The sequence below is a fragment of the Coffea arabica genome, chromosome 5e, assembly GCF_036785885.1.
Source record: "Coffea arabica cultivar ET-39 chromosome 5e, Coffea Arabica ET-39 HiFi, whole genome shotgun sequence".
Lineage (NCBI taxonomy): Eukaryota > Viridiplantae > Streptophyta > Magnoliopsida > Gentianales > Rubiaceae > Coffea > Coffea arabica.
The window spans coordinates 10,752,447-10,770,437 of NC_092318.1; the positions used below are offsets into that span (position 1 = coordinate 10,752,447).

The 17,991-nt window shown below is 36.0% G+C and overlaps 2 protein-coding genes across 6 annotated transcripts; one reads left to right on the forward strand and one right to left on the reverse strand.

Moving 5' to 3' along the window:
- Window positions 1-406: 406 nt before the first annotated feature.
- Window positions 407-9,576, reverse strand: LOC113743677 (uncharacterized). 3 transcript variants are annotated; one of them, XM_072048403.1, is made up of 19 exons: window positions 9,437-9,576; window positions 8,807-9,304; window positions 8,663-8,707; window positions 8,428-8,535; window positions 8,085-8,159; window positions 7,924-7,986; window positions 7,724-7,786; window positions 7,538-7,609; window positions 7,390-7,437; window positions 6,371-7,282; window positions 2,676-6,283; window positions 2,318-2,588; window positions 2,152-2,236; window positions 1,923-2,047; window positions 1,770-1,848; window positions 1,547-1,676; window positions 1,301-1,458; window positions 1,106-1,226; window positions 407-1,010 (listed from the first exon to the last, which is right to left on the reverse strand). In XM_072048403.1, exons 2-11 carry the CDS (start codon window positions 9,072-9,074, stop codon window positions 2,925-2,927), a joined length of 5,013 nt encoding a protein of 1,670 aa, XP_071904504.1. In that variant the 5' UTR covers window positions 9,075-9,304; window positions 9,437-9,576; the 3' UTR covers window positions 407-1,010; window positions 1,106-1,226; window positions 1,301-1,458; window positions 1,547-1,676; window positions 1,770-1,848; window positions 1,923-2,047; window positions 2,152-2,236; window positions 2,318-2,588; window positions 2,676-2,924. The 3 variants fall into 3 exon arrangements, with proteins under 3 accessions (XP_071904504.1, XP_071904505.1, XP_071904506.1); XM_072048404.1 differs by lacking the exons at window positions 7,538-7,609; window positions 9,437-9,576 and having other exon boundaries at window positions 8,807-9,213; XM_072048405.1 differs by lacking the exons at window positions 407-1,010; window positions 1,106-1,226; window positions 1,301-1,458; ... (3 more) ...; window positions 2,152-2,236; window positions 2,318-2,588 and having other exon boundaries at window positions 3,758-3,781; window positions 3,882-6,283.
- A 1,395-nt stretch (window positions 9,577-10,971) lies between these two features.
- LOC113708649 (uncharacterized) lies at window positions 10,972-17,223 on the forward strand. Of its 3 annotated transcripts, XM_027231200.2 has the most exons (12): window positions 10,972-11,396; window positions 12,942-13,120; window positions 13,222-13,349; window positions 13,438-13,546; window positions 13,674-13,713; window positions 14,489-14,578; window positions 14,666-14,765; window positions 14,875-15,014; window positions 15,471-15,573; window positions 16,033-16,712; window positions 16,828-16,854; window positions 16,949-17,057. In XM_027231200.2, exons 2-12 carry the CDS (start codon window positions 12,982-12,984, stop codon window positions 16,959-16,961), a joined length of 1,569 nt encoding a protein of 522 aa, XP_027087001.1. In that variant the 5' UTR covers window positions 10,972-11,396; window positions 12,942-12,981; the 3' UTR covers window positions 16,962-17,057. The 3 variants fall into 3 exon arrangements, with proteins under 3 accessions (XP_027087001.1, XP_027086998.1, XP_071904508.1); XM_027231197.2 differs by having other exon boundaries at window positions 10,974-11,396; window positions 16,828-17,223; XM_072048407.1 differs by lacking the exon at window positions 10,972-11,396 and having other exon boundaries at window positions 12,981-13,120; window positions 13,222-13,341; window positions 16,828-17,223.
- Window positions 17,224-17,991: the final 768 nt, after the last annotated feature.

Sequence of the window (17,991 nt, forward strand, 5' to 3'; positions counted from 1 at the left end):
TGATGCTGATAGAAATCATATGTTCATGTTCTGAAGTTCTTTGTTCGAACTCGGTACTCAAACTAAAAAATATATGTTCAAATTAATAAACAGTTGTTGTTTCCTGCAGTCAAATGGTTTTATGAATAAACTTACGGGATGAAAAAACTGAAGGAATTGGGGTAAAATATTCCTGATGCTGATAGAAATCATATGTTCATGTTCTGAAGTTCTTTGTTCGAACTCGGTACTCAAACTAAAAAATATATGTTCAAATTGATAAACAGTTGTTGTTTCCTGCAGTCAAATGGTTTTATGAATAAACTTACGGCACGAAAAAACAGTAGGAGAAAAATATACAAGACATACTTAGGAATTTAAATGGGAGAGATGAGAAAAAAAAAATAGTAGCCTGCACAGAAGGGGATTTTGTGAAGCTATGGCATGTAGCCTGGATAGAAGTACATTTTATGAACATAGCATCGATGTAATTTACAGAGTTGCTCTTCAAAAAGCATAGCCTACAGTTTTTTGTGATATACATAATATTCAAAAGCGTAGGCAAGCTGAGCGAATGATCTAGTTCAGATCTTTAGCTATCTAGCTGCATCAGCGTTATATACAATATTGGAGATTGCTAATGATCAGATGTTCAAAAGGTGTATCAAAAGTTTAAGTAAGGATATTACATTCTACTGCTCCATATCAGTCACGTCAGTGCGTTGTCTCTTAGTTGGACTTTCTGTAATTTTGAGAGCTGTGAATAACTCACTGTCAAAAGTTGAGTGTTTTGGGACAGCTTCTGCAGTTGATGGTCCTGGAGTCGAGGAAGCGCATGTGGAGGAAGTAGCAATCGATGCTGGGGTTGTAGGAATCTTTGATATGATTTCTGGAGCATTTGCTTTGTGCACTATTATGGCTGTGTATTTTTCTGTGTCCCCGGATCCACGGTTTCCCATCATTTTTTTCACAAAGCAAGTGAGAATGGTGTTTTCAATAGCTTGTTCAATAGCAATGTAGTTGAGTTGGTGCTGTAATATTGATATTTGAGTATTAGTTGATACAATGTGTTGCAGTTCTTATATAACTGGTGGTTAATAAATTTTAGTGCTGGCGATATACTAACCTTGTCTTCAAGTTCTTGAATTTCAAGCAGAGTGAAGGGCAATAGTTGCTCTGCATCATTGTCATATAGATCAAGTGTGAGCATTCCAGAGTAGTCAGCCAGCTCTATGGTTAATCTACATCTGCAATTGGGATTAGATATTAGTGCAGTGATGTGTGGTGGAATAATTTATGATATTGTTGTTTTGTTAGTTACCTTGGAACGACATTCACTTGCTTGTTGCAGGAGGTGCAGACAATTTTCCAGAGTGGTTTTGCTCTGAATGATTTGTGACAGTTTGAGCATGCATTATACCATAGGTGCTGGCTTCTGTCGAGAAATCGTGGAGTTCCTTGAATCCAGTAAGCTTTTTTCTGAGAACAAAATACATTATCAGCTGCTTGATTCTGTGGCAGATATGAGCAGTAGAGAAGTATGGACTTTAGAGTTGTAGAATCTTACCGTTGGGAATTTGAGGAAGTCTGCGATTGTGCAGAGCTCATCTTCTGAGGGTTGTGGTAGGAGTTTTGCTCGATCACAGTATGCCTTTTGTGCAATGAGCTCAGTAATTTGTGACTTGTTTTCCACAGCCCTTATAAGCAGATGGTGATGATTAGCTATTAAACTATTTTAGAGATATTTGTATGACAATAGTTGGTGGGTTTGTATGAGAGCAAGTGGTTACCATTGTTTCAGTGAGGCACCTTGTTGTATAGGAGGGTTAACCAAAATACTTGAGCCAAACTTTGTTGATAGATTCAGAGCTGGAGCATTATGTGTATTAAAAGATGATGGATTGTGTAAAAGATTTAGTTCTAATATTTTGAGATTTACTTACTGTGATAGGATGAGACCTTCACTCGAAGTGCGACAATGAGTGGCATTGATTGAATGATATTTGCAATAGTCTGCCCTTCATCTGTTTCATGCTCACCCCACAAGGTTAGGATGACTGGCATGAAGCTGCAATATAGTTGGTTAGATATTTATGCCGCATTATTGTATATGTATTGAAATGAAGATTGTGTTCTCTGCAAAGCCATTGGCTGATAAATCATGCAAGTTACCTGTTATCTATGATGACAATTTCTCTGGTTGGGGTAGGGCCTCTGTGATTTCGTGGATGAACTTGTGCAACAATGCCAAGGGTATCTGTTTTTGTCATTTATTAGAGGTAAACTAAATAGTAATGTATTGAGTATTATAAAGCTGAATTTAACTCCTGTGCATTACCTATGTCTGAAGTGTCATCAATATGTTGATAGAATCTTCTGAAAGGTGTGAATGTGAAAACAGAGGGAATTTCTGGAGGGCTTGCTTCATCGATTGCTTGGACAATGGTAGAGTTGTCAATATACCAGGTGCATTGATTTTCATGTGCACGGTATTCCAGCGGAGTGTATTCAACTCTTGCATTGGATATCATGTAACGTTTGTACAAGTTGAAGTGGTTGCGGAAGAATTCTATATCTGACTTGTATATCATAGCTTCCACTGTAATTCCCTATACATGAAATTTGGTTTTGATTAGAATGCGAATGGGTACAGTGAGATATAATAATTCTGTGACAGAATTTATTCATGTGTTTACCTGGTTATCAATCAGAGTAAGCTTCTGATAACGATTTCCTGCTTTTGATAGTAGAGGTTTCTGCTTGTCAAGGACTTGGGCTATCGTTGTCCAGTATTGAAGTCCGGGAACGATTTCAGCAAAACCTATCACTTTTCTGTCATCCTGTAATTCAGAAGAGCAAGTAATGGGTAGTTTCTGAGCAGAAATATGAGAACAGAATTCTTAATGTATGCTATAGAACCATATGCGCATGAATGGATAAGAAAGTTATTCATTTGCCAAATCTAATACTTCTCTATATACTACATTATGTGTTATTGAGTCTTCTCCAGTGCTAAATATAGCTGGTTTGATCAGAATTTTTATTGAACTCTTGTTCTTAGCTCTTGACATTGCTACATATAACTGGCCGTGTGAAAAAACTGGTTCACGTAAATATATTCCCACGAAATCTAGAGTCTGCCCTTGAGCTTTATTGATAGTCATAGCGAAGCATGGTCGAATGGGAAATTGTATTCTTTCAAAAGATACTGGCGACTCTGGATCATTTTCTATTCTGAAGCAGATTCTGTGAAGGAAGACTTCCTTGCCAGTGAATTCTCCACAACTTATTGTAGCATATATGACATTGGACTTTAAGGATTTGCAGATGAGCCTTGTTCCATTGCATAGTCCTTGGGGCGGATCTATGTTTCTGAGGAGCATAATTGGAGTGTTTGGCTTGAGAATCAATTTGTGAGGTGGAAATCCATTTGGTGTTAGGGCATTTATGAAGTCCTCCATGATTGTTTGGTCAGAATCTTCAATACATTTGTCTCGGCTAATGTATTCTTGAATGCAACCAGACATATCATGTATCAGCTGCTGATTAATCTGATCAACAAACTCATTTTTTGTTGTGAGTATAGCACGATTTACAGCTGAGAAATCATGATGAGAGAATATTGACAAATCTGGGAATACTGTGGTAGTCAGCTGTTTGATTGAATCTTCATCATTTGTATATCTTATCAGCATTGATGGAGGTATTTGTATGCAGTCGTTGTTGACAGTAGGCTCTGTTCCATTTCCAACACGAAGCAAATATTCAATGAATTCTGGATCATCCCTTGCTCTCATGTTTTCTGTAAGTTGAAGCTTATGAAGGTGTGGCCATATATATGAGTTGACTATGCTGGCATCAATGAATTCTGATTTTGTTCCTTTAGGAACAACTGGTAATACCTGTCGAAAATCTCCTCCGAAAACGATCACTTTAGATCCAAATAAGGCGTTTGAGTCCATTAGATCCTGGAGTAATCTATCAACAGCTTCTATTGAACCTTTATTTATCATCGGAGCTTCATCCCAAATTATAAGGCTGGCTTTTTGCAGAAGTTCTGCTGACGAACTTTGCTTGCTGATTCTGCAATTCTTATTTTTTGTTGTATCTAATGGTATGTTAAATCTTGAGTGAGCTGTTCTCCCACCGGGCAATATTGAAGCTGCTACTCCGCATGATGCTGTAGCCAGTGCAATGAATCCTTTGGATCTTGCCTCAGCTAATAATGCTCGATAAAGGAAAGTTTTTCCGGTTCCACCTGGACCATCAACAAAAAAGCATCCATGTTTCTTTTGGAAGACTGCATGAGTGATTATATCAAAGGCAGTTTTCTGATCATTGTTTAACAGATCAATTTTTTGCAGATCAGACTCTAGCACAGTGATCCTTGTCTCTGCTATTGTGTCCCTCGTGCTCTTGTTCAGATCATTAAAATTCAAAGGATATGGAACCAGAGCATATGAGTTAATATCTCTTCCCATAGATTCAAGAAAATTGTTTATCTGTTCTAGAACCTTGTATCGTGTTTCATCAGTTGATATATCTGGTATTTTTATGAAATCTTCTGATAGACAATGTTCAAATTTCTCCCATAGCTTTCTAGCATTTAATGGAGGAAAGTGTACCAGCAAAGTTGCAAACAGCCTTCTCAATATGTATGGCATTTGATATGAACTGGCTTCTTCAAGGCATTCTTCTTGCGATGTATCTGATTCAAAGTATCCTCTGAGAATTGCTGCTTCACGGAATGTGTTTACGTATGTTCCATTCACTGTCTTGAGGTCTTCAAATGATTTGGGGCCTTTCACATGTGTTAGGAGTAGTCGAAGAAAATAACGTTCTCCTTCTTTTATACCTGCTGTGACAATTCTGCCAATACAGTCCTTTTGCTTTCTAGGTTCCCATTTTTTTCTTCCGGGGTACCAAACGAAGTGCTCTGGGAATTCTTTGTATGTGCACTTAAGATGCTGAGCTAACTCATCCACAGAATTCATGTAAAAGAATTCAGTTAACATAGTTCTTTTTGTATACTTGTTTCTGATTACATCTCGTAGGTCTTGATCAGGTGTGAAACTCATGGACTGACAGTTTTGTAGATGGAGCTGGAGATGAATTACAGAAGGGTGGATCTCACTGAGGTTAAATCTGTACACTCTCCAAATTGCTTCAACTGCACACACCCATCGAGCTGATTGGAAGTCCTTTATTTCATCGATTGGAAGAGGTTGGGAGCTATTATTGTCTTGAGCAGGAGCATCTGAGTTTACTCTGAAATGAATCCTATCATGACCCTTGTATATATATTTGTATATATATTTGACAGCTTTCACAGTGGAACAGATTTCGACATTTATGTGGCAATCAAATTTTGCCAATAAGTATCTGTTGTGTGGAACTATCCATCTGTTATCAAGCTGATGGCCACGAACAGTTATTTTCTGTCCATCATTTCTCCTTCGATAAGTAGGATACGCATTCTTTCCATGAAAGGTTGTCTGAGCAAATGATTTTGGGTAATTATTTCTGCATCTTTTCTTCTGATTTCCTTGCATACAAACATTATCTGGATTTTGTGCTCCGCAAGGACCGTGGATCATGTGCTTTCGAACCATTCTGAATAAATGTTGATTTGCTGTTATATCTGGAATTTCTGCACTCACGATTTTATCATAGGATTCCGTGGAATAAAGTTTTGAAGCTGCCTCTAAGATTATGAGGAAATGAGTATGCGGTAGACCACGTTTTTGAAACTCAACAACATAGGTATAAGCTGCTACTGCTCCAAATATTTGTTTCTTGAAGAGTTGGTCCTTCAAAAGATCAAGCTTAGCATGGAAAACTCGAGCGAGTAAGTCTGGTCTGTTATGACCTTCATCAGTAGGTAGCATGTGTTTTTTCACCTCAGGCCATGAAGGATTGCACGTCATAGTGATAAATAAATCTGGTTTGCCGAATTTTTGCACAAGAGCCATAGCATCAACATATCTTCTTCTCATGTCACGAGGACCACCTATGAATGATGCTGGAAGAATAACTCGCTGACCTATTTTGGATCCTTGGCAATGTCCTGAGATGACACTGTCCATTATGCCTTGAAGTTCCTCTCTTCTTATTAACTGTTGGCGGCTTCTGTAATAATCAAGTCTCTGAGATTCTATCTTGATGTACATATCGATGACATATTGTTGAAGTAGTCGGCCGGTATTGAGTATGCCTGGAGTGTATTTTTCTCGCATCTGCAACTTGTATGCGTAATACTCACGCATAGATACAAACTCTTTATTGTTTTCAGGATTGTGAGAAGCTGTAGAACATGTTATTCAATATCAATCTAATGATATAGTAACTGTATAGTGAGGAATATAATTATTGAGTATAATCTTTGCTATACCTTGGTGTTCAGCTGCTATTAGTTCTTCTGCAGATTTGCAATCAGTAGAAGCAAGAGTGCAGTTGGCTGTTCTGTTGTATCTTTTCCTTTTGTTTGGATTATGTGGTGCTGTTCTTTTTATACCAGGATGCCATCCTGTCTCTCCAAATGGAAACAGCAGCGGATACTGCAATGGATCATAGCATCCATAATAGTAGTGCACCAGATGATCCTTGCCTTCTTTAGTATAGATTTGGATATGCCTTTTGTATCCTTCTCCAGATTCTTGGCCCTCTACCCACAAGGCTGCAATTTGAGATGCAGTTGGTTGATTCCAAACCCTCTGGTCATTTTCTGAATGAGACTTTAAGACGATTTGATATGAGTCGAGATTCGGAACATTTTTTAAGCTTCGGAGAAAAGAGGCATATGGATTCGATTCCATGACATGCATAATTTTTTTCACTGCACTTTCTGTTAGGTTCTCTGATGTAGCCAGTCTGTTTTCTAACTCATGCTCTGTATCATGAAAATATAGCTGCAAATAAACAGTCCTGCACTCATGTGGAATAAGATCCTTGATGAAGTGATAGGTTTGTCCCTGGACTTTGAATGTGTAGATACCATTAGTTCTTCTGCATAGGGATCTGTCATAATGTACTCCGAAAGAAGTGAAGGCAAACATATTATTATATGTTCTGACATATGTTCTGAAAGAAAGAGCTTCAGCAGAATGACCAGTATATAGTTCTATCAGAATATCTTGAAGTTTGTTCTCTTGGAGAACTATCTGACCAGCAGAACAGCAGAAATTTGGTGTTTCAGAATAAAGTTTTTTTGCTTCGCAATAGCTGCAATCTGGTTTGGGAGCCAGTATGTCTGGTTCACTGCTGATGCATTTCAGTGCTTCAATTCCATCTGGAACTTTTTCACCTACAGTACAATGAATGTGATAGTAATTGTTGAATACAAAAAAAAGAATGACAAAAAAGTTTTGAATGTATATCATGTTACATTCATAAGAGTTTTTGTTTTTGTACCTCTGGTGTGAGATTTCTGAGTTTTTCCTGACCTTGAACGTTTGTTGCCTGTGTGGATATTAACAGAACGTAATTAACTCTAATATACAGAGGTTTAATCTGATGCTCATTAGATAATGAAAATTAATAACCGAGGTTGTATCTGTACCTTTATGTGTTTTAGCAATAGATTTTAAGCATTGTTGGCTCATTTGATATTCTGTTGCAAATGCTAACAATTCTAGAAAGCCAAAGTTGCGCAATCAATGGTATTATAAAGAAAAGAAATGTATGTAGAAGTTGAATACGGATCAGTAGAATCTTGTAGATCTAAAGTTGTAGCAGTGCAGAGTACCTGAAGCATCTTCTATGTTTTGGGGAAGAAATTTGAAGCAGTTCATACACATGAAAGATTCAGCTGTCGACGCAATGCAAATAAATGATAGTGGAAGAGTGAGATGAACATGGTAAAGCATCATATATTGAACAGTATATTTTTGTGCTGAAAGTAATTTGAAAGAATTAAAGAACAAGTTATTTGCAGTAGTTTCAGACCTTTGTCATGCGGTGGGGCACTATCTGAGCATATATGCTTATGGTTGGTGGCTGAAGAATTACCTAAGTTTTAGAAAATTGAGAAAAGCACAGTTATGTAGCTGAAATAAGAATTGTTATAGAACCAATTATATTTACATGAAAATGATAGAAATGAATACCTTCTTCATAAGTAGAAAAGCAGAAGAGACTACTTTTGAGCTTTGATCCAGGGTAGGATACACAGAATCGATCATCTGTGGCATAGAAAAAAGTAAATAGATGATCATATTAAAAAACAAGAAACATATTATTATAATAGTTTTGGGTATCAAGAACAATTTGTAAATGCAAATAACAATTTGTATGTGTATCATGTGGAAGAGAAACAGGATATTTTCAAGCTTAAGTGTGGAGAAACCAGTATGATGCATTTGTAAAGCTAAGAGTAATGAAAAAAATACAAAATATGGAAAACATTGTTACTGTGATATTGATGCAGAGGGGTATTTTGTTGAAGTTTACCAGTGTTAGTCTGATTCTTGGAGCCAGGTAATTGAAGGTTAGAAGTAAGAGTTCCAGTGGCATTTCTATCAGATGTTCGAGGAAGCGTACTTTTATTATATATTCCAACTGCAATTTTTGATGCTTTAAACGTCAATATAAGTATAACAACAGAAATGGAATGTTTAGGAGATAAAAAATGAATAGGAATGCAATAATATGAGAAAAATAGGTGGGTAAAGCTCAAAATACATACCTGTGTCATGAAGATGCTGCTGAATTAACTGTGGCATCAGCACTCCTGTGTATAGTAATAAATATTTCCATGGTTTCATATTTTTAGTCACAAAAACTACAAACTAAAAATGTTTGTAAGCTTTGTCCTGGAGTATATACGTACCATTATTATCATTATTGGTATTGGATGGTTTGACAAATGGTTTGATGTTGCACTGTTTGGTAGGTTGTACAGATTGTGGATCAAGCGTCTTGGACAACAGTTTGCTCATCTTTCTTCTGTGATACGCTTCTCTATTTTTTCTTCGATGAGCTTCCTTTTGTTCGACAGAAAGACCAGCAAATTTTTCTCTGTTTTTTTTATTTCGCTCATTTTTTTTCTCACGAATTTTGAGATCATGATTTTGTGCATATAACTCAGAGGAATTCATGATGCTTGTTAGTTAATGCAACTGATTTTTATTGTCCATATAAGCATGCAGGGAAGAGAGCATAGTTCGTTGCATGAAATAAGTAAACCATACCAGAGCAGAAACTACAAAAGTGGTTACAAAATACTTTGAATAAACTGAATAAACTTAAGAGTATGTTAAAGGAGCTAGTGAACGAATACCTCCATCGGTAGTCAAGGCACAGAGTTCTGAAGCAGACCTGTCGCAAGCTAAAAAAAAAATCTGAAGTCACTAAACATAGATCTTTTTATCTATCAATAAGGAAATGAGTAGAACAAAACATCAGAATGATATCAGAAGATACTAAAAAAAAATTTGTGATACAACTAACATTGCAGTACCTGGTGTTTGAGGTATTTAGTTGAAGAGAATTGCTTAGGAGATTCTCATACAATCTGGAAAGCAAACCATATAAAAGACGTTGCATAAAGACCATGTGTATATTTGGTACAGAAGAAAATGCAGTGGTCGACAGCTAAGTAAAGATTAGCATCAGGTCATAATAAAAAGTCCCTTCTGTCCTTTTTCAGATTCATAGCATAGATATTAAGCAGCTAGATATCAGGGTTTGCATCGTAAAATTGAAAAAGTATTTGAGTTCAAATCATGCATATCTATTTCTGTGAGATCACAATTATCTATATCTATGTATTTGCATAAGTTGTACTTCTTCATGCACACGTGTTTGTACATTTTTAACATATATAAAAGTGGGACTTATCTACAATCACACTTATCTATGTACTTATATTTGATTTATATGCATCTACTATATACTTATTATATTGATTAAAGATTATTATTCATATATTGATTAAAGATTATATATATATATTGATTATTATTCACATAGACAAATATATAAACGTATACATAAATTCAATCTAAAATAATAATAATTACTTTTAAGAGTGTTTTTGAAAAAAATTATAAGAATGTTTTTAGAAAGTATTGAAAATAAAATAGTTTGTAGAATATGTTTACAAATATTTTTTTAAAACTTAAAAAAATGGAAACTAATTTTTAGATAATTGCAATGTATAATTGTAATTATCCATGTACTTATTGTATTGATATACAGATAAAAATATATATGAATCGCATTTAAATCAGTTATTTTTGGCAGTGTTTTCAAAAATTTTTGATAGAATATTTTTAAGAAGTATTCAGACATAAATATGTTTAAAAATATTTTTTTAAAATTAAAAAAAATCAAACGAATTTTTAGATAATTATGATCTATAATTGTAATTATCCATGTACTTATTAATATATACAAATATATATAAAGAGATATATGAATCCCATTTCAATAAGTTATTTTTGACAGTGTTTTCAAAAATTTGTGATAGAATATATTTTTAAGAAGTATTCAGACATATGAAAATGAAACTTATTTCGCGCGTGATGAATGCCCATTTCAATAAATGTACAAGAGTTTCGAAGCAAAGAGACAAAGTGCTTCTTGAAAGCGTCAGAACAAAAAACAATCCAAATTCGTACGTGCTGATTGCCCAGTTCAATGAATGTACAAGAGTTTGAAGCAAAGAGCAACAGCCGAAAGTACAAGTCGTGGAAGCAGAGTTGCGGTTGAAAAAAGCACCACTGTAGAAAGACAAAGTGCTTCTTATGTATATGTAAGGATATATATGTATGTAAGGAGATATTGAAGGGCGGGGGGTGGGTTATGCTGTTACCCCTAGTCTTAGGAGGGCAAGATGTCATTAACCGATACCATTAACGAGGCATGCAACGTACAATACACCTCAACCCGTACATTACCCCAAATTTTGACCAATATAACGATAGTTATCTTTGTGATTCTCGCGGACTCTTTCCAAAAAGTAAACAAAGAGAACGACTCCTCCTTATCTTTGCCACGCAGCAGTTTAGCACTCAAGTACACACCCGCTCACACACTCGAACTTCACACCCCAACGCGCAAACGCTCGCACGCGGTTCATCAGCCTAATTTTCACAGAAAACCAAGAATAGAGGCCTTGGGACCCATATCATTTGTGATCCGAGACGTCCTTTTTTCGTTCATCAATTCATCAATCCCGTCATTCTTCTTTTAAAGGAAAAAAAAAGAAAAAGAAAAATAGTCTCCTAAAGGTCTTGCCAAACTTCTAGATCTCAAATTTTAAAATAAAACATAAAAAAGAAAAATCAGAATATAGAAACAAAAATCAGGAAAAGACAAGCACAGTTCATCGGCGAGCAGGGGAGAAAGAAGTTACCATCTTTGCCGCCGGAACCGATACCACCTCTCCCGTCGCAAATCTTCACCGGAACAACACTGTAAAGCTGTGTCACTCTTCTATCTTATCTGTTATAATTTCTGATATTTGTGTGAACTACATGCCTCTTGCTTGCCTTCTCGCTTAAGCTAGCATCCTTTCATGTTTCTAATTGTTTTATGATTATGAATGACTGAAATTTGTTGTGTTTCTGAAAAGTTTCTGGCCTGATTGCTTTAAATTGCATAAAAGCTTGATTTTTGTTTGTAAATATGCCCAAAAGGAAATTATGAGCCAAAATAGGAAAAAGAATCTGCTGAGTCTTTGTGGTTGCAAGATAGATGATTCTGGTCAATCCAATGCTGGCCGGAACCCCTGAGTGAGGCTGGAAAACCAAGAGGGCCGAGAGAGAAGCTAGAGATTTTCGTATTGATTTTTCGTTTTTTCGATTTGCTACTTTTCTGCATTTTGGTGAGAATTTCAGTGTGCATTGTGTGTTTGCTTGTGGGGAGGAGAGAGACAAGGCAGTGGTCCGACGCCGCCGCTGTCCAACGAGGTTCATTGGAAATGAAAGCAAGGCAGCAGTAGCGCCTGGAACTCAAATTTTAAGTCCCCCAGTTTTGCCTTGCTTTTTTGATTTTACCTCAAATTTTAAGACTTTGTAATTTGACTCCAGAACTTATTCAGAACCTTTCAATTAAGTCCAAGGACTAGATTAGTCTAGTTAGCATTTTTTTTTTCTTTTCATTTGTCAAGTTGTAATTAGTTATAAATATATTTTTTATTTCTTAGAAGTGACGTAACCCATATGGGGCATAGGTGCATTTTATGTTTGTGATTTTATTTTTTCTTTTTCTTGCTTTTCTTTTATTTTTTTCCTTAATTAATTTTCATTTTTGTGGTACACGATCGAGTGTGCGAGAGCGTGTTATTCCTTGGCTTTTCCAACAAAAGCCTTGGAACTAATCTTTTGCTTTATTTCACTTTTATGTGTCATGCATGTTTTTATTTGTTTCGATATTAATTCAATGCATGTTATGTGTTTAGCATAGATTAAGTCACATTGGCCTTAAATTAAAAGAATATAATTAAACTCGCAACTGGATTTGTCGGGTATAGGGAGGTGCTTGAGGGTAAAATCTCGACCTTATCTCCTCACAAATGTAGCTCCCAAACTCATTTCTCTAATTTCGAAAGATCTATAGTTGCCTAATTAAAGGGATTTAATTTGCATTTCAAAAATAAAAAATTCTCTTTTTAGGTGACTTGGACACCTAAACTCAATAAAGAGCGACAACTCCAAAATTTTGGAAAGGCATTTTGCTAAACTCTAGTGGGCCTAAATCCATCGCCTTTGCGCAGTCTTATTTTAGGCTTTTTTTGCTTTTTGATTTTTCTTGTCCTAATTTCAGAAAAATAAAAATAATTTTTATTTTATCCTTTTAAGAAAAAGGGGTGCGAGAATCATCATTTCTGCTTTTGTGGGGAAGAAGTAGAACAAAGGCACATTGTAGTTTAACATTATGTGGCAAGTAGAGTCATGTGCTGTAGTGTTCAAATGAAATGTTAATAATTCTTCTTGGCTGTATTTGTCTTGCCTCTTAAGGATTGGGAAGAAAATCACCTTTTAATTGGTGAGGCACAAAATGAGGGAGGACAGTAGCATCTCACTTTACCGGGATAGGCTGGATAAGACACTTTCTTGTCATGATCTTACTGATGTGGAGACACTAGGGACACTTGTTAAGGATCAAATTTTACGTTCATCAGAAGTGGAGAATGAAGGTTAGAAACTTCTCTTTCGACATTTTAAGTTCCAATAGTTTATCTCACTTTAGAGTTTCTGCAACTAAATGGTACTAAATATTGATATTTATGCTTTGTAGATTTTATCAACAATATTGCAGAAACGAGAACCAAAGAAGTCTCACATTTTCTTGGAATGTTAAGCAGTGCCTCTGTGGATGATGTTCAGAGGTCAAAGTACAGTGAGGCCTCACATCGTGGTTGGAAAGTATACCTTTATTCATAATGCTTGCACTTTTCAATCTGGTGATAAGAAGTGTGATAATGATGTTATTACCATACTGTTATTTTGTCAGGTGAAACAGGATACTGAAGAATTTCGCGTTATGTATAGAGAAGGACCAGAAGGCACTCCATTTCATACCCTACTTGTTGAAGGCTATGTGGATGGGCCTTTAGATGTTTGTAAGCTATATTTATTTGCTGAACTGATCTCCCTCTTCTTCCATGTTAAATGCACATGAGGTTGAGTGCCACCTTCTATGTTGATTGTCTTTGAGAACTTTCAAATGGTCTTTTTGTTCTCTTGCAGGCCTATGCATCTCGTGGGAGGCGGGCTTGTATCCAAAATGGTAAATGTTTCTTCCAGAAAAATATGTTTCTGCTCAATATCTTAATGACATGTGATCATGCTTAATTTAATCTTGGGTGTATTACCTTTTGAATTTTGTAACATGTTCTGAACAAATTATCTCAACTGGGAAACAAAATTGGGTAGAGATACATCTGCTTTTGCTACCACGAACTATTAAAGGAGCACCATCTGATATGTTTGAGCTGTAGCTCAGTGGTTACATTTACAACAGTAATGTTGATCCCATTAAGCACTTTGGTATTGCTTTCCAAATGAAGGTAACATGATACTATGCAAGGAGGCTTCTTTCCTGCTGTACTCTAAGCTAGTGACATTTGGGGACACAACCGGACAACTTGGGTGAATCAAATACTGTTCATCCTTTTGGCTCTTGAAATGTTTTTGAAGTAATTTGCTAATATTGCCTAAAGTGATGAGCATTAGCATTTCTTCCCTAACTATTTCCCTGCAGTAGGGGTGGAAAAACAAAAATGGTTAAGAGGAAAAGAAAAGGATACATTTGAGTACAACTAGATCTACTGATCCAGTGATGCTATAAATCCCTGATCAACCTAATAGCTTCATCAGAAATTTTTACATTTCGTATTGGATGTATTGGAAACTGGTGTACCTTGGGTATGTAAATAACTTTTTCTTGATTTTGACATATTATTCTGGTGATGTGGTTCAAACAACTCAAAATCTGTCTGCTTTTTAGCACTCCAATTTTAATGCTTTTAATAACATCATTCTTTTGTGATTTTTTTAACCAGGTGGCCACAGATTACTGTTCCAAGTTTCAAGCTCATCTCGTCTCAGTGTCTGCAGAAGGTCAGAATTGGTGAACAGATATGTTTAGTCAGGTTTGTTCTTTCCAAAACCAAATGTTTTCAGTTACTCTATACAAGTTATACCTTGCCTACTGAGGTGCTCGATTACTTGGAAGGAAGACTGAAGATTTCATGGCCATTGTCAACAAGGGAGGCTATAATCCATTATTTTGAGTTTGAATACTTACGAGATGATCTGGTTGTGGTGCTTTTGAACTCGGTAGGATTTTAAAGATAAATAATCTTGTCTAATTTTTTTTTTCTCCTTTGCTTCTCTGGGGTGCTTATTCTTGAATTGTATCTGAAGCTGAACATTTATGTCTATCCAGATATCTGACTTGGAAAGCATTGATATAAGTTCTCATGGTTTCACTCGAGATGGGATACCTGATGCACAAGATGTAATCCGGATTGATGTGGTGGGAGGTTTTGCTCTACAGAAAGTGTCTGCAAATAGATCTTACGTGCGGTGAGAAGTTTTCGTTAAATATCATGTACCTTTATTATAGAATGATAGGTAAAAACTTTGGTAGTCTCAAGTGCTACATGAACTTTAGATCATTTATACCATGACCTGAAAGATCAATGACTTACCAATTAAATAATTGGAGGACAATGATAGAATGAATTCAGAAATATATACTAGAATTGACATGAGTATTTAATTTACACAAGGATGACTCTATCTATCTGTGAATCTAGGCATGTAAAACCAACATGGTAACTGCAGTTTGAGCACTTTGTAGGAGATTTTACTACAAGTCTGTTAAACATGTGGGAAATGAATTTTGCTTATGAACAGATCACATGTGTCTTGAACTTATGAAAGACTTCTATTTCTGTGGATTTTGAGTTTAATATCCATATTTAACTTTGTTTTGCTGTTTCTGGCTTACAATGCTTTCCTTTAATTCAAATATTCTAGGACAATTGCAAACATGGATGTTAAATTGGATTTCATTCCTCCAGCACTCATTAATTTTGTTTCAAGGCAGATCTTAGGAAGTGGTTTCAGACTTTTTAAAAAGGTTAGTAATGCTTTTCAGGAGTTTTTTTTTTTTTCTTGAGACAATTAAGTCTCTACTTGCATTCCTATTGGTGATAAAGGCATTTCAAGTTTTTCATGAATATTCATCTAGTAGTGGCTTGAATAGGGTCTGTTATTTTGATCAGAAAGTCCATTTAGTTCCTCTCTCAAATTCTTACTTATGTTACTATTAGGATCTTGAAACTATGTGCATCTACATAGAAACAAAATAAAAATTACCATAAGCGTGGTGCTATGAGTGCATCTACTGCCAAATAGGTCCACTGGTTGAAGTGATGGTGTTGGTTAACGTCTTCTTATCCCACAAGCAAATCCTTTGTCTAGTAAGTTTGAAAAATGTGCACAGGTCCTTGCAGTTGAACTTATAGTTATTGGGTATGGATCTTTTGGTGCTTAGTATCTGCTTTTCTCAGATATATAATCCTTGGAACTCTTACAGGAGGTTGCTTCAGTTGCAAAAGGTGATGAAGATTTTGCCAAGGCTTTGAAAGATCCACTGTATGCTTATGTTGGCCAATCCTTTTACTCAAATGGTTTATCTACCAAGACTCCTCAACCAGCTGAAATGAATAATGATACATCCTGCCTGCTTAAAGAACAATTGGAAGAGAGAGAAAATGTCAGCAGTAGTCAAGAGATGGTTCATAATCACGACTCTGCAGTTAATTCCCAAGCTGGGGATTCGTTTGCTCAAGATAAAAAATTATATGGTGAGATTGAGGAGATCAAGGAAAATGATAGTGAGGGAAGTCAATGTTTGGCTGAATTAGATAACAATAGTTCTATTAATTTGCCCACAAATCAAATTGATTCTGAATTTTCCACCGACAATAAGAAAGTAGTTATTCATCCGGAGGTTGAACAAGCTTTGAGAATATTGGATGATGTAATCTCCGTTTTCCAAGAATGCAGACCAAATCATGAAACCAGGATTTTGCCTGGCAGCCCTAAAGAAGAATCACAATATTTGGAAAATAACAAGTCCAGAGAGGCAGGATACTCGGAGGCCAATCGAATCTGCAAAAATACCGAGGTACGTGGTCAGCCAACAGAAAAGGAAGATCCAGAAGCGATTGGTTCATATGAACCCAGGAATAGCTCTAGTAGCCATTGTATCAGGTATTCTCTTCATATCGATAATTTGTCATTGTATCAGGTATTCTTTTCATATCGATAATTTGTCTCTTTACATTTGTTTGATTACGTTATCCCTATTAATTCAACCCATTATCAGACATACAGGATCCAGTACGTATTGCAGGTATGCCAACCATAATAAAATAGCTCCAGCATCGCAGGATTTTTCTGGCCCTTGTGAGATTGACCATGCTGTTTCACTTTCATCTCAAAATCAGAGAATGGAATTAACTCTTACAGAGAAGGCAACAAATGATGAGGATGTATTCAGTCCTGATGCCAATGGTGTTGGCGGAGATGAGGCGAGAAGAAGTAAGAACAGGAAAATTCGGTTCTGCTGCCTCAGCTCTCTTTCTTGGCAGTATCAGCTTGAAAACTAAGTAGAGCTGTCCGATGCTGTAATCTGTGTACCATTTATCATTAAATTAACAAAGTACTTAGCATAATTTTTTGTAATTACCAGATAATAATAACAGTGTAGTATCATTAATTATGAGTTTGTTGCAGAGGTTGAAAGAAAATAGGAAATGCACCACAAGTGGGCTACTCCTGCAGTTGCTTTTTTTGAATGGCAGCCAACTGTGTTTACTGTTTTTATCCAGATGACAAATTTTAACACTTTTCCAAGGCTAAATCCATTCCAACTGTGGAAAATACACGAAATTTCTACGTGCATATGAGAATCCAGTATTCAATCTACTGCGATAAAAGCTCAAAACTGGCAACAGTATCACCATTTGAATTGCTATGAATTTGTGAAGCCGGCAAATTGACTAGTCTGTCCCATGAATTTGTGTATTTAATATTTTCTCGCTTTGTTTGCCTGTTTCTCCAATTGGTTTTTTTTTTTTTTAACTGCTAATCAACGCTGGCGGGTGGGCTTGGGTATCCATATTGATTATTTTGAGATAATAGTGGATAAAAACAACACTTGTAAGGAGTTCTATTAAAATCAAGAAATAGAGTTTTTCAAAAAAATTTGCTAGTGGAGGGAGGCAGGCCTCCTAGGGATAAGAGACATACGGCTATTGAGAGAGCTAAAAAAGGATCTTTGGTGTATAATTCATTAAAAACAAATATAACAAGAATACCCAAAGAGAGTAGGACACACCTTACCCTCTTCTAATACGAAAATTATAAACACCCAATCTATCTAAATTCACCAATCCTCTAGATAACTTTGGGAGAGATTGTTGAGAATACAATAATGTAAAAGAGCCAGACGATAAGGAAAATGCTGCCAGGGAGTCTGCCATCATGT